Source organism: Seriola lalandi, unplaced genomic scaffold (assembly GCF_002814215.2).
Source record: "Seriola lalandi dorsalis isolate HSWRI2012SDOR001 ecotype SW California unplaced genomic scaffold, Sedor1 jcf7180002054553, whole genome shotgun sequence".
In the NCBI taxonomy this organism is placed as follows: domain Eukaryota; kingdom Metazoa; phylum Chordata; class Actinopteri; order Carangiformes; family Carangidae; genus Seriola; species Seriola lalandi.
In genome coordinates, this window is record NW_019525106.1 from 1,568,034 (window position 1) to 1,583,716 (window position 15,683).

The following is a 15,683-nucleotide window of genomic DNA, read 5'->3' on the forward strand; positions in this document are numbered from 1 at the left end:
TGCGCTTTATTTTTTAGTTTGATAACACCTCGGAAAACGGAGAAGTAATGAAAGAACAATTGAAGAGCAAGGAAATAATTGCCAATTAATAAATAAGTCACTCTGACTGGATAACTGTAAATTAGATAAGTTCCCCCTGCTCATATTTGGAAATAAGATTAATTCAACATTATTCTCTGCCTCAAAAACAATGTTCTCTGGGAGGAGCAGTCACAGGGAAAATACTTCAAACACCTGAGTACAGGACCTGTTGACTGATTAGCTGACCCTCACTTTTATGATCTCACACAACATCAGAATTTAAATTTGGGGAATATTTCTTGTTTGATGGGCTTGAAACAAGCTCATTATCAGAGCTGCGTAATACATGAATGTTTTATTACGAGTCCAGACTACCTGTCATGGATATGCTCTTTGAGGTGACAGCAGGAGCACTTAAGTGTGATTGTTTGGTTTGAGAGAGAGGGGGATATGGAGAAAGAAAGGGAGGTAGACATAGAGAGCCCCATTGGCATTAGTTCTCTCTAATCCTCTTTGCGCTACACCTGGCTGGCATACTAATGATGGAGAAATGACCTAGATTTCTCTCTTAGCACATTTATACTCGCAGCACAAAACATAATGAATGAGTTGGTTGAATTTTATTTTGACGCAACTGCTGTTTTTTTTTTTTTTCTGTCAGCACTGAATCTGAGAACGAGGCCAAACATGGATATTCACTTGATGACAGACACAAAAGCTACAATAGTCACTTTGGTCTCAGTTCTTTGAGCTTCTTCAGTTGCTTCACGATGAATGCAATCTCAGCTTTAAGAAAGAGGCCAGAGGATTGTCAACAAAAATCATTCATGTGATGTCTTTTGATACTGCACACTTCCTGGTGACAGTATACTCAGAACTTTAAAAGTAAGAAAACTGAAGTTGTTTCACATGGTTACAGCTGATATAACACTAGCAGCAGAGCTATTTTTACTGTTGCTGTGTTTGGGCACTTCACCTGTTCACATGGGAATGTAGCTTACTGTGTAATTCACTACAGCAAAGCACAGCACCAGTGACTCTAGATCTTTGCAGCATGATCATCACCACCATCTCCGGTAACTGCAGATCCACAGGGCAAAGGTTAAGGTGGACTATAGAGTGTGTTTGGTGTCGTAATCAGTGTTCCCACATATTCTTTAACATAAAATTCAAGGACCTTAAAAGCCCAATTCCCTAAAATTTGAGGACAGAACACAGCGTTGTTTGAGACACGGATCAAGGTTAATTAACTTTTATAATGAGAACTCCAACGCTTTACAGAAGCTCACTGACAACAATTACAAAGAGAGAGAGGCTTGAATGTGTGAACACTGCTCTTTTGTGCTGTGCTACAGTGATGGCAGACTATGTGGTCTCTTGCACACATTTCTGTTTCTGCACAGAATATATAAATTCAAGCACTTTCAATGAACCATGTCTATTTGGGTCAAAATCCGTTAAGGTCTTGAGTTTTTTTTCCAAATTCACAAACTTTCAAGGATTTCCAGGACCCGTGGGAACCATACGTTATTCTTAGCTTTGTGTGGACGTAGTCAAAGAAAACCCTGCAGAATGCTACTCAATATGGCAGCAGCTGTAGCGATGTGCTGTTAAATGCTCTATCTTAGCTGCACATCTCGGGAGACATCTAATTTTCAAATCTGTCTAACCCTATTCGAAAGAAACAGCTGCAGAAGAGCGGGTGTGTCTGTCCTCAGAGTTTGTGTGTGTATGTGTGTGTGTGAGCGGGGCTGAATGGAGAAATGATTCAAGTCAATTTCTCAAAGTTTTAGCATATGAAACTATAACTATTTAAACATATTTACCATTACTCTGTATTTGTACTCTAAATGTCTATTCGTATGCATTTGTTGCTGAGGAGCATCCAATGTAGTAACTGGAATCATCTCCTCTCCCCTGATTTCTTCATCTCAGCTCGTCTCTTCTCCTCATTCCTCCTCATCCCCTCACGTCACCTCTCCCCATCTCCCGTTTCCCTCCTTACTCATCCGCAGACATGGAGGAATGTTATTTCCCCAGAAGGAAATTCAATAGGGCATAGCAGACCAGAAACTTGGTCGGGGAGGAGGAGGCTCAGGCAAAGAGGGTATAGCCAGAACTGATCCGGCAGGATGCAGGAGGCAAAACCCCTTAATCCCTGTGACATTTTAGCTCAGACCTCTCATCAAAGCCTGCAAGTTGCTATACTGCCCAGGAAAATGGATGGTTGGATGTTTGTGAGAGACTGAAGGAGATGAAGGCTGAGGGACACACAGACGGGCAGAGACAGACAAAGACCGACAAGCAGGTGCTGGAATAGTCAAAGGAGAGAGGTTTTAAGAAGCTGCGGGTCTTGAATCAGGTGAATTGCTGATTAAAGCTGTGGTAGCCCCGATATAGAGGCCAGTCTCTCCTCTCTTACTTGCCTGCATCACATCTTCTCTATTCAAAATCCAAACACCATGACACTCTCTGAGATGCTGCTCTGTGCATACTGAGTCCCTCACCAGCGATGCTTTACCCCTCGGTTGTGCTCAGTGGTATCATAACTTCCGTGCCACACTTTGACACCCCGTCACAGCCAGCTGGGCATTCACTCCTCCCCTGTGGGCATGGTCTGTTATACCCCAGCAGGCAGCAGCTCCTCTACCTCTATCAGCCCCCACCTTGAACAGCCTCTGTCCGTATCATTCCTCTGCACACCGCCTCCTGGATCCAGGCATGAAGATCCCTGGAGGGTGGGACCTAGGTGCCAAATGTTTCTACAGGCATGAAAGAGAGGAGAGACAGAGGGAAAACGGCAAGAGATAAATTTGAAACTGAAAAAGCCGTGCGCCTGAATGCCAACGTGTTGCAGATAATATAAAGCCTTTCTGTTACCCAATTTACACCTTTTCCTTGTGCTACTCACCAATAAATGGAGCCATATGCAGTGTGTGAAGCTTTTTGTCTACCTTTAATGTGAGTTAAAAGTGTGCAGGTCCCTTGCTGTGCTTTGGATGCTTGCCTGCCCTTGGATGAAACACAAACAGGAGCACACAGACAGAACATCAGGTACACTAACTGTGTAGAAAAAGAGAGCTGTATTTGTCTTGAGTTTGACAAAAACAGGTCAGATGATCAAACATAAAGAACAATAGAACCAGGACCTCAAAAGGCCCGATATAACGTCTTCCATCCAAGAGAGAAGGAAAAAAAAAAAAAATAGAAACAGTACATGAAACTGTTTGATTACACACTTTGGATGACTTTCAGACCCAGTGTGTGTGTGATGAAATACCGTCAGTTTTCCCTGCAACAGCCTAAGCAAGGTGAATCCTATGAAGTTTTTGTTTCAGTGTAAATTATGTTTGGCTGAGGTCATTCGCTAAGTACTCATTTCAATACGGCCCAGATGAATACCTAAGCATTTCATTTACGCTCCATGTTTGCGCTGAAGATTACATTATTAATCCACGGACGACAAAGGATTATGGTTTGTGGTCCGACAGATTCTGAAGGCACAGCTGGGACAAACTAAATTGAGGTCATATTCTTATAGGCCAGGTTTTGTGTCTTTTGATCCTTCCTATCTAGATTCTTATTGGCATCAACAGCTTACCATGGCTACAGCAAGGATGATTGTATATGTATTAAATTTAGGATAATCCACATGTTGGATGCATTCTGTCACCCTAAAGTCAATGATATATTAAGAGGTAGATTTTTACTTCATTCACACATTTGGTTTCATCTTCTTTTCTTTTCTTTTATCTTAAAGCTCCTGCATATGCATTGCTCACCCCAGAAGTGTTTTCATTTCCCATTCCTGATTAGGCTTCTTCTCAGGACTGAGTGGGTGTCTTGCAAAATATGTGTGGATGTGACCACAAACCTGTGCGCTATGTCCAAAAGTAGTTTTGTGGATGGAGATGTGGAATATAAACACATAAAAACTTGTTATTTCTCTGCATGTGTTTTGTCTCATAGGATTTAAACACGACCAAACCTTGCTTTATGCTCAGGTTTGTAAAGACTCACTCGTCTCACTTGGTGTAGTCATTGCTCTTCCATCTTTGACCAGAGGGTGGCAGTCAAGCGCGTCTCCTGAGTGCCTCTGCTGGGTGTCGCCACACACAGCACACAGGCCACATTATGTGTAATTAACAAACTGCAAGGTAAGTTTAGGGAATGTTTTTGCCTACAAATTAAAATAATTTATAGAATATAGAATCATTTGCCATCTTCTCTTGAATATCAGACTGAAGTTGATTTTTCCCCCCGGACTGTGAGTGAACTTCGTGTGGGAAGGCTGGGAGAGCATTTAGTTTTGCAAAAGGCAAAATTATGTCAAATAACACTGTCAAATCTATCATCTGGTGCTTTCAGGAACATATTTCAACTGAGGAATTTAAAAGTTTGATGTAAAATTAGGTTGAGGATTGAATGTTCCTGGGAGAAATTAGGGAATACAATTTTTTTTTTATTAATTAAATACAAATGTAACGTGTGTACATGAACGAACCCAACAGTAACACAAAACAATTACTTTTGTGCACTGTTAGTGTTTCAGTTAGTTGAGTTATTTCGTCATTACTTGAAAAACGACTAATCATTGTTTATCAAATTAGCAGGGGGCCTTGGATTCAGGGGAAAGGGCAGAACAGGGAAGCTTAACAAGTTTCAGGCTGTGCGTTCAGCTATTGGATGATGGATCGTACTAGTGCCAAGCGACGGTGAGAGCGAGCGTTGTCATCCCGCCTCCTCTGAGCCCTGTGCGGGGTTGTAATTGGACGCGTGGCCTGTCATTCCCCGGCCACCCAGGTTAGGTTGCTCTGCACCGTTAAGATGCTCAATTGATGGGCGTACTGAGCTGTGCAGTGAAAGCAGATACCCTTACGTGTTTCATTGTAGCAAAACAAAACCATGTTCCCTCCTGGTTTTGCCACAGCTTGTTGCTGGTTTCTCCGCGGCACCTTTCCTGGAGCTCAGCCGGGTTTTTTTTCTCCCTGCGCGCGGTGACCAGCGGGTTGGACGATGGTATTGCGGCGTTTTAATGGGAAAAAAGCTCATGACAGAATAACAACACACGGCAGTGCACCGCTACTAGCTCCACATATCAGTGTTTGTTTGTTTCATCCGGATGTGGGTCTTTGTGTGTGATCTCTCTCCTACGCACGGGGCACTCGGACAACGCAGGTACTTTGGGAGAATTGGGTAAAATGCACCTGCCGTGAGGCGAGGACCAACCGGAGCACATGGACATCTGTTCCCTGGACCTCAAATCGGAAAGTCACAACTGAGTATTTCTGTCAAACCTTTGTTGCAACGCCGCCATGGAGCCTGCACAGTTTTTAATCTACATCGGTTTAATATTTACTCGTCGTAGCGGGGCTTCAAACCCGCCCGAGTATGAGGATGACAGCTGATCGCCCCTCCTCTCCCGGGACTTCAATAAAAAACGCGCTCCATCTGAATCCGCTGCCCTCGATTGGAAGCCACAGTCTCAGTTCCAGCCGTGTTTAACAATAGATGGAGCGCAGAGGGCTGTGACATTTGTTTGATTACCACCCCTTAACCTTTCCCCTGATCAGGTTACTTGCCACTCACTGCTATATATTTCTATGAAGGCCCTTTTATTTCGTTTGTACTCATTTTGGAAAGATTGATTCATCCGTCTGTTGTGCAGGAAAACTGTCTTTCTGCAGGAGGTGTTCAGTGTTGCAGCTCTGTGGAGATGTCCGATCACCTTTCCACATGGAAACTACATTTCTCTTCTTGCTCTTTGACACTTTGCGTTAAACCCACGTCGGAGGATGATCCTTGAGTAGCCGATAAAATAATCAGCGTCGGGGTGTGCAAAGGCTTGAGCTACAGGGGATTTATGTAGATTATCGCCGGACTGCTATTTTGTTCCCCCGGTCACACTCTTAACTGAACTTAGCGGCTTTTGATCTGCAGCCTTTTCCCTGCTAACCCCAGCCGCCTGAAGAAAAAAAAAAACTCCAGCAGGAGAAGCCTGTTTATAAGCCACGCTATTCATAGGGGAAGGGAGATACCGGCTTGCATTCATAAGCAATGACTGCCAGAGAGGTGTTTGGACCCAGATCTGAGGATACGACGAGTTTGGCGCCGCTGTCACCCCGTGGATCCGCGGGAATGAGACGCGCTTCGAGGCTGTAGTTCACACACCCTGTTTACACGCAGGCTGCCAGGCTGGGATGCCGTCGCTGTGACCAGGGTTGAGGGGGGGAGGAGGTAGCCCGTCAGTGTACAGCCGAGGACAGCCAGAAATAAAACACAGCAGCGCCCGAACAACCACCTTCCGGACCCGTTTTGACTATCTACCGGGCGGCTACCGGAGGATGTTTGAGCCAGGATGCTGCGCTTCCCCGTGAAGAAGATCCGGAAGCAGTTCAAGCTCCTGCTGCTGCTGGTACTGCTCACCTCCGCCGTGTGGTTCACCTACCTGCACATCAACCAGGGCAAGACCATCAAACTCCACTTCAACTACGGGAAAGGTAGGCAACCCTGAGAGAAACCTTGTCTATCACACTTTCTACTTTTCTGAAAGGAGTCTTGTCTTCTGCCCTGATGGATAAGAACTAACACTCTCTAGACATTTAAAAGGACATTTAACAGCCTCTTTATGAACACTGTAGTGATACCTCGGGAGATAATATCATAAACTAGTGTAACGTCACTATAAAGTCACCACTGAGTACACTGAGCTCCTGCAGGAATATTATAGGAATATTAAAGTGACATCACAGGCGATAATAATGCCATAAAGCATGATAAGGCCATCATAAACTCACCACAGTAGACATAATAACAGATGCAAGTCCTATAGGAAAAATCATAGGTGTCAGATACTATAACTTATTATGAGGTCAGTATAAACACGACAGACACATAAAGTTCTTATACAAGTATTATTAGTTGCATAGATTTATGAGAAATGTGTCTCTGACACAACTGCCCTGCATACGTTCACCTACTGCTCGTTCTCCCTAGGGTAGTATGACAGGAAGGGTAAGATATGCCAAAAGAAGTAACAGAAAGGCAACGTGTCTCATAAATTAACAATCGTTTCCCTCTCTAGGCTAAGCAAAGAGCACCGCGGTCTTTGGGCCAGGTCGAAAAGCCAGGCCGCCGCCTTCAACATTAATAATCAAAGGGTTGTTCATGAGGGTGGCTTTCAGAGGTCACAGGCATGCCAGTCACACTTGGAAAAATATTAAGGGGTGGGCAGTGCGGGGAAAGGGAGGCAGATCTCCACCTGCTGCTGTGATGCTGCTTCTTTACTAAGACTTGATTGTGTTCATGCACAGTGCACAGCACCAGTGGCTGGAGTATTATACAGAAAGAAAAACAACAAAATACAGATAAAAGGTTTTGAATGCTGAAACGTACAGTCACCTATTAGAGCTTTAACATGGGCTGATGGTGTACTCTGTCTCTTGCAGCTGTCCGTGTAAAGTGATACCCAGTGATTATGATGTCCTTGAAGAGTATACGCTGTGCACAGAAACGCGCACGGTGCACGGTGCACTGACACACAGGGATCATTTCATTGTCTCTGATCTTAGCCTGTGGGGGTTTTCCCAGCAACAGACTAGATTTAGTTTTCTGATGATGAGAGACATGAATCACAGTGAGCGAGCGATGAAGGCTGTCAGTCTGGCTTGTTGCGTTTGGTAACTGCAGCTAAGTGAGTTGGGAGTTTGTGTCAGGATTTAGGGTAAAAAAAAAAAAAATGCAAACCAACGCAGTATACTTGCAGTGAATTCCACATTTGTGAAGTGCATATACATTGTGCCAAGATTAGTTATTAGACATTACAAGCCTCATATAAGCTGAATTTATTGCAGGGCTATTGTGTTGCATTGCACTACATTGTACTACGCTCATACTAAAGTTGGTGTAATAAAACAGGTCACTCCTGTATAAACAGATTGACTGAATAATCATTGCACTGTGCATTCTTTAGCCTTTGTGATTTTTGCTGCCTGCAGAGTCGCTTGATTTCATGTTAACTTTCCCCAGAGCACGACGATCCCATTCATTCATCACAGAGCCCGCTGCACGCTGAGTCTTTTTTTTTTTTTTTTTTTTGGTATTACTGCGTTCCTCGTTTTAAGGATTCAGCTTGTATTCTGCCTTTGTGACTCGTCTGCTGCAGCCGTGTGGCAAGGAAGGAAGCTGTTATGCTGCACTGTGCTGGTCTGTGTGTCTAATTGACCGTCTTTCATTTAGCAGGCATCTGAGCAGGTCAACTCACTTAACCTCTTATGAATAACATGTCCCCTCTTGCACCAAGCGTTTCTAAGTGAGATGTAGCCATTACTGGATATGGGGCTCTATGAAGTGTGTAAATATTCATATCAGGCTGGTAGTACTCTCTCCACACAAGAATCTTCATTGATTCTTAGCGCTGAGGTGGAGCAGGTAGAAATAATGTAATTTCATTTTTGGCCTGAGTCCTCCCTTATTTGAATAAGAAATGACAATTTGTTAAATTTCCATTCGGCTTGTCCCCATTTTGGAGGAAATTAGATTTATTGCAGCCAAATCCTCTCCTTCAGCAAGCGTACGTATCAGACAGACTGCTACTAGTACTTCATCCAGTAGAAGAAGTGTTATTGGCATATGACCAGCAGACTTTTGAGAAATATAAACATCTCAGCATAGTGCCCCACTGAGGCTGCGTGTACGTAATGGTGAATAATGATTTGAGAAGCGTGTCGGAGACTGTTGATAGGAGATGATTTTATCAAATCTTTCAGAATTGGTTGCACTCACCTCAGTGTGCTCCTGTGTTGGCTGACTGGGTCAATGTAATGAGGCAGTAGAGGCCTTCTTAATGGCACCCCATGGAGTCCTCCATGGTGAACAAACACAGTCTTGTATATGCTTTTGTATTTCTCACCAAAACACAGCATGTGTATCTTAACAGAAATGCTGAATGCATTCATTTCCTCATAAACATTTTCAATATCTTCTGGAATGAAACTTTGTTCACACCAGCTTGTAGCGATCTTCTTCTCCTGTTATAAGGGCATCGCTACCTTTCTGGTGCATTACGTCCACTAGCTGTTACAGGCCTTTTGCAGTTTGCAGTAATGTGTATGTGCATCCTTGTGTGTATCCTGGTAGAGTCACAAAAAAGACACAAAAATATGGGAATCTGCTCACGGATTGGTAATGGAAAGCCATGCTGTGGAGTGCCTGACAAGAATCTGGGTGCAGCATTGAAAGAAAAGCGTTCTCGGCAGGTGTTAATCGCCTTGACCCAGCTTCAAATTGGTATGTTTGTGTTTTTACCTGGCTAGTGATGTTTTCGTCTTGTGTTAAAAGGGTTTTTGCTTCGTATAAATGAGCTGCGACATCGCTAACCTGTCTTGATGAAAGACGCAGTACTCATATGTGGTCATTAATATCAAACTTTGGTTGCTATGCAATGAGATCAATCACACAGAAGTGTCATCAGGTCATTATGATTCAGAACTGTCATCATTCAGAGCGCTAAGCCAGCCACAGCTGTATTGAAATGGGCCATCATTTTCTGCCTCTAAATTATTCGGTACAGGATGGAGCTGCATGATAGACTGGTGATTCAGTTCACTCACCTTTTTGTGATTTTGTAGAAAGTGGATGGGGAGACGGGAGCGAAGGAGATCTAATCTCAGTAAGATGATGTCACATGAAGAGTAGTTTGAGAAGTGAGGAACTTAAAACTTGTCTATTGGGGCTCAAGTGCAGATTTTTAACAAAACTAAAAGTTAAAGTTACTTCCTATCCTATAAGTCATATGTGCTGGAAGAGGAAACTATAGGTCAGGAGGTTTTTCCCCTCACAAGACGTACAAACCTGTCATCTGCGTAGTCTGCATGCCTATTGTTTATGAATAGGCCAGTCAGAGAAATATAATTACAGCACAATGTGTAATACCATTGGGACTTTTGTGATTGTATGGCTGTTTCTTAGGGCATTCATTATGTCTTCTTAAAAGCGGAGGTAGCTGTTGTACCTATGATGGGGAAAGCCAAAAAGGTATAATTAAATAGTTTTCAGATTGCGCTCTGGCCAGACCGGCTTTATTTAATCAGAATTTCAATGAGGAAGTGTGTTGGCAGGCAGCGCTGCGGTGCATATTAGATGAGTGCCACATTTATGCGGCCACCCAGTTGTACAACAGCCCCCCTGTTTTCCAGCATCAACAGGTCCACTGAGCAGGAGGAGGAGGAGGAGGAGGCGGCGGCAGGCTGCTGCTGCATACAGGCCTCTATTGATTAACTATGATTACACATGTAGAGGTGCACACATATGCATACACACAACCACCCGCACATAAACACACAAATATTTTACCTGTATATTTGTAAAATAGCACACAATACACACACCCGATTCACATCGCCGCCGCTCTGAAGGGATAAGGAGGAAGTCGGAGAGAGGAAGTCTCAGGGGCTGCGACAGATTGGCTGCTTGGTTGCCCATGGAGACAACATATGGGAGAGGAGCGTGTGCTGTTGGGATGGTGGGATGTTTCCGAGTTTATTTTATCAAGACTGATGCTTTCACAAGTTTTGAAAAAGCTTGATTGTGTTAAATATCCACTGAAACACTAAAAATAAAACAGACACAACTTGTGCATGCATTGTGTTGTTAAGAGAAAGGTAAAACTGACTTGCAGAGCCGCACACACACACACACACACACACACACACACACACACATTCAAACGCTTGGATATAGTTACACTTCAGTATCCAGTTGGATTTGGCTTGTTGCTGTATCTCGGCAGCAACACCCTCAGGCAGGCTCGCTGTCATGGTAACCATGCCCTCCGATGTCACTTTCCCTAATTTTAGCTCTTGTGGTTCTCACGGTCGGTCAGCTTCACCTCGGCCAGAACCACTCTGGCGGCAGAATTGTAACAGACACCACCTCAGTGTGTGTAAGGGCTTTAAACACATACACAGCATCTTTTCATGTTATCATTTATTCATGCAACAATTTACCTTTACAGATTTGTGAATAATGCAGCTGCTCGGTGCCCAAGTACACTTTGATGAATTTGTTAATGGAAGTAGGAGGGACAGAAGAAAAAGACATAAACAACCTACACGCTTGGTAAAAAGCAAATTTCAGTCACACCTGTATATCTTAGGTGTGTTTCTGACAGAGCTGAATTTTGCTGCTTTTATCGAAGCGCCGAGCTCAACGTGGCTGCTGTCTGCAAGTCTGCTTGGGCATGTTAAACTGAGGACACGTGTGAACCCAGCTGGGTGGTACTACTATTAAAGATTGCTTCCATTTAGGAATGAGGGGCCCTTATATCACTGTGGAGGAGCTCCGTTAATCAGATGGCGATAGAAGTCCTAAAAAGAGTGAATTATGAAATCATAGCTCGAGTAGTGATTTATATTCTCTACGGTCATACTGTTTGGCTGGCTTAACAGTAACATTTCTGATACTGTACAAGCATGCGGTTCCATTTCCAGATGGAAGCGATTGCTGCAGAAACGTGGACGAATGAAAACTGTATCTTATGATCCGCACGTCTGTCTTCACAATCTTTGATAATTGATTGAATATAACCATACCCATATACGGAAACTGCATTATATGTGAAACAGTCATTTCTTTGACATAGTATTTCATTTAAAGGGCTGTGTAATAAAAGCATACACATGTAGGCAGTATGTCCTTTGTTAGGAGGTGGCTTGGGAGCTGGGATAGGGACTGTTACAGGCTCAACCATGAATCTGCCACGCATCTTATCTGACCAAGCCAGTAAATCTCTCTCTCTCTCAGTAATTCCACAGCGGGAATGAACAATGTCCTCGTTACAACTCGCACTGCATCCTCAATGTGCCTCAGATGCTGTAGGACCTGCCGGCAGGAGGTAGAGGCAACTGAAGGATTAAGAGCGATGTAATAATACCTCACGCCTTTCTTATGTGCTTTTACTTATACATTTCATTGTGCATGTAATGCTCAGCAACACCCTTATCCTCCTGTTGGTAATTTAGTATTTTTTTGTTTACAATAGCCTTAAAATATTTAACACTCGGGATGCGTTACATTCACATGCCCACAGCGCGTCTCACGACTCTTAAGTGTTGCGTCTGAGATTAATAGATGTTGGTATAGGATTGAGATACACCAACGGAGGCTTGGTTGAAAGTTTACCGAAAGCGTTGGAAAAATACAAGTCCAGAGGGTGTGTTAACCTCAGGGTTAATGAAATTTGTGTTGGCCTGCCTAACAAGCCACCATCAAGGTACCAGCCCTTCCCCATGCAGATGAGAGTTCTGGCCCGCTGCCAAGGCTTTGCCGCAGGAGATTTGTCTGTGTGTGTGTGTGTGTGTGTGTGTGTGTGTGTGTGAGAGAGAGAGTAAGTGAGCGAAACAGAGAGATTTAGAGGAAAAGAGCTGGAAATGTGTATGTGCGATATAGTTTGTTTGTTTGTTTTTTTTTTTGCTAGCGTGTTATTGCATGTGTCTGTGAATGTGCACCTCCCCGATCTCGCTGCCGTCTGCACTTTAGCCCCAGTGTTTAGCCGAGCAGAAGAGGAAGCAGCTGAATGATGGCACTGTCTGCCCGCTGGCACGCTCGCTGCGAATGGGGAACGAGCATTTGGGAAGGAGGGACGGGGCAGAAGAAGGACACCCTTCTCGCGCAACAGGTGGGACGTGCAGCAGGATGCATCAGGAGAGGATGTGGCTGTGACTCATAATAAACCTAGCCCCTTCACAGTGCACGCTCAGTGTAATCTGTTTGTATATAAAAATTGTGGTTCCCACCTGGACGTGTACACGTAATGTGAAGTTCACTGTGGAACAGCCATTCGGGTGTAGCCAGCTTATACAGCAGGGGTACCTAATAATTCAGCAATCACTTTGTTAAACAATGCCATCAAGAATTAATTAAGACCAGTTTCCTCAGTAGAGACTCATAAAAATCCACACAATTTGGACACTTTACTAGGACACTGCTGGGAGACACAGAGGAGGGGAGTGTGAATCGGGAGAGCGGCGAGTGAGTTGGTGGTGAGTTTTAAGAAATGAGAAACACTCAGAAAAGAAGGAGAGCCAGATGTCAGGTGGGAGTATCGACTGTAGGCGATCATGATCCTTGTCATGATGGGATTTGTCAGTTTCCCCCGTGCTCTGGCTCGGTTCCGCTCTTTACTCCCCACCTCTGCGGAAGGATTTTCTTTCATAGGGTTTCTACGCAGCGCCGGGCTGTATCAGCTCTGGTGTTGCCTTTCTGTAAGTGATCCAGACCTTGCAGGATTTCAATCAATCCTCAAAGAGTGTGTGTCTGTGCGCTCCCTGCTGCTCAGAATGAGCTTTCTGTAGTGGTGGTTAATGGAAAAGGTCACCTCTCCTCGAGGCTGTGCTGGCTCGCAACAAAGACAGAGAAAGGATCAGAGGCGAGCGGGACAGACAAACCTCAGAGACAGAGGAGGCAGAATTATTGGAGACAGGGATGTTGGTTGCATTGTAATCAGCTTCGTGGAGTTTTCTACAGCTCTGCTGAAAAGTCATAAAAATGGATATGCTTATATAAATCGAGTAAATTGACCATAACTTGCCTGTCCCTGTGTGCATCTCTCTCTGTAGTTTTCACTCGTACTCCCTATTCACCCCCGTTTTCTTTTGAAATCGCTACCATGAGCATTCGAACTGTTCATCACTCACTTATGAATATTTACGTGTTTGTGGAATCAGATCTGGAGGTGGGAGAGGAATTCATCTCCATTTATAAAAGCTTCTTGGCTAAAGTTGAGCAGAGAGAGGAAGAGTATGAGGTTTTCTTAGCTTTGACATTTAAGGGCTTTCACTAACACCTCTGGCTGCCATTTAGATAAAACCAAATCCTGCGCTTTATATCTGGCTGTATATCTAAAAGGACAAATGATAAAACCTATAATGCGATGGTGGGGGTGATAAAGTTCCCCACTGCTCCACAGCGGGTGTGACGGGGCTCCCCTGCTGACAGCACCCAAATGTGAAAACTTTTGTTAGCTGAGCTGAATGGTATATGTTCCCTCTTTTGACTTCTTCCTTTTGACTCTTTTATAATTGCAGCATTTTTTTTTTGCTCCATCTTATTTTCCATCTGGTTCCATCTCACCTGCCCCCGAAGTCGTTGGTCTCCGGCTTTAACTTATTTTTTTGCGTGAAGCGTAGGAGTATCAGAGCAGAGAAGAAGAAGAAAGCAAGGACAAGGGCTGCACTTTGTCTTTCTTTTTATTTAGCGTCTCAAAGGCCTGCTTTCCAGCTTGATTACCATGTGAACCGCTTTGTGAAGGAGCGTGGCATCGCTCTCTGAGGGCTGTCAAACACTGTCCTCCGTTTTTTTTTTTTTTTCCTATTGTATCCAGTCATGAGGAAAGATATTGAAGAGAAGAGGAAAATTTCCTGTTTACTCTGGAGCTGTGTTTGTGTTTGTATAACTGTGCATACTTGCTTTGAGCCCCGCCAGTGTGTACTGAATTTTAACACTTCTCCATTAATTTAACTTCTTTATAACTCACTGTGATTAAATACCCTGTTTTAGTATTCACTGTACCGTAATCAAATTCTTGTTCATCCCTCTTGAGTGTCAATCACACTGATAAAATGAATAGAAAATCACGGCTGTTGATGTTTTCATCAGTTGAAATGTTTTTGGTTTTTGCCTCTTTTACTGGCAACATTTTACTTTTAATAGCTTAGTTTTTATTTGTGACAACTGCTGTGGGGAATAGTTGCAGGCAAAAAGAAATGCTATATAGCTGGCTGTCAAGAAAGTTCAGACCGTTTTCAAGTAAACAAAGGGAGTGGGTGGCCCCTAAGAATTCAGCAAAGACACATTTAAGCTTCTAAAACCGTATTTGTATTTTTGGAATATCATCAGCATTTTTCAAAGGGCAAAGTTGCTTTAAGTGATTGGCAGCACTTATTCCTAATGATATGCTCCTTGAATATTTTTCAAATCTCAAAGTTTCCTCTGTTGATGTTTTAAAGTTCAGACAGTTAAAAGCTTCAAAAATGACTCTTTTAGATTTTCTCTACCTTGGCTAGACATCATGGAAAGGCCACTTCTCTCACCTTCAGCTTCAGCCTCTACCAATTATACGGTTGGGTTTGGGCCAGTTCGTCAAGTCACCAATGAGAAAATCCCTCTTAAATCTCAGCCTCTATTGGCTTTGTCTCAAGTACAGTATATCAGGCACTATTCTCTATGTACCACGGCTACAGCCAAGGGCACTGCTATAAATTCCTCCCTCCTGAGATCCAGCTTGGTTTGGTATCAAATCTAATTGCCCAAATCTCTTTAAGCTTAACGTTCATCTTTTGCTAACCTTCATTTTTCACCGTCACTTACCTCATTGATAGACTGATTTCCTATTCCGCGCTTCCCCGTGTGAAACCCTTCACAGTGGAACTTTAGTTTTCTGATGGCCTGTAGACAGTTGTACTGTTCACTCTGCAGATGTAATAAGGCAGCGGCAACACTCACCACAGCGATGAAAAGCAGCTAATAGTGGCAAAAGGACAAACTAAACTTAAAGGCTATAAAATAAAAGGTTGTAAAAGATCAGCAACAAATAACAGCAGTGTGACAACAGCACCAGAGGCCAATTATCTGAAAACAGTTGTACGTTGTATCAAAGGACAGCA

General features: G+C 43.6%; 1 protein-coding gene across 1 annotated transcript in view; it reads left to right on the forward strand.

The window, feature by feature from the left end:
- The first annotated feature begins 4,894 nt into the window (after nucleotides 1–4,894).
- Nucleotides 4,895–15,683, forward strand: part of b4galnt4a (beta-1,4-N-acetyl-galactosaminyl transferase 4a) — a 127,388-nt gene continuing 116,599 nt past the window's right edge. Inside the window, exon 1 of the mRNA XM_023415498.2 lies at nucleotides 4,895–6,521. Coding sequence (XP_023271266.1) covers nucleotides 6,380–6,521 — 142 coding nt within the window. The 5' untranslated portion in view covers nucleotides 4,895–6,379. The remainder of the gene's footprint in view (nucleotides 6,522–15,683) is intronic.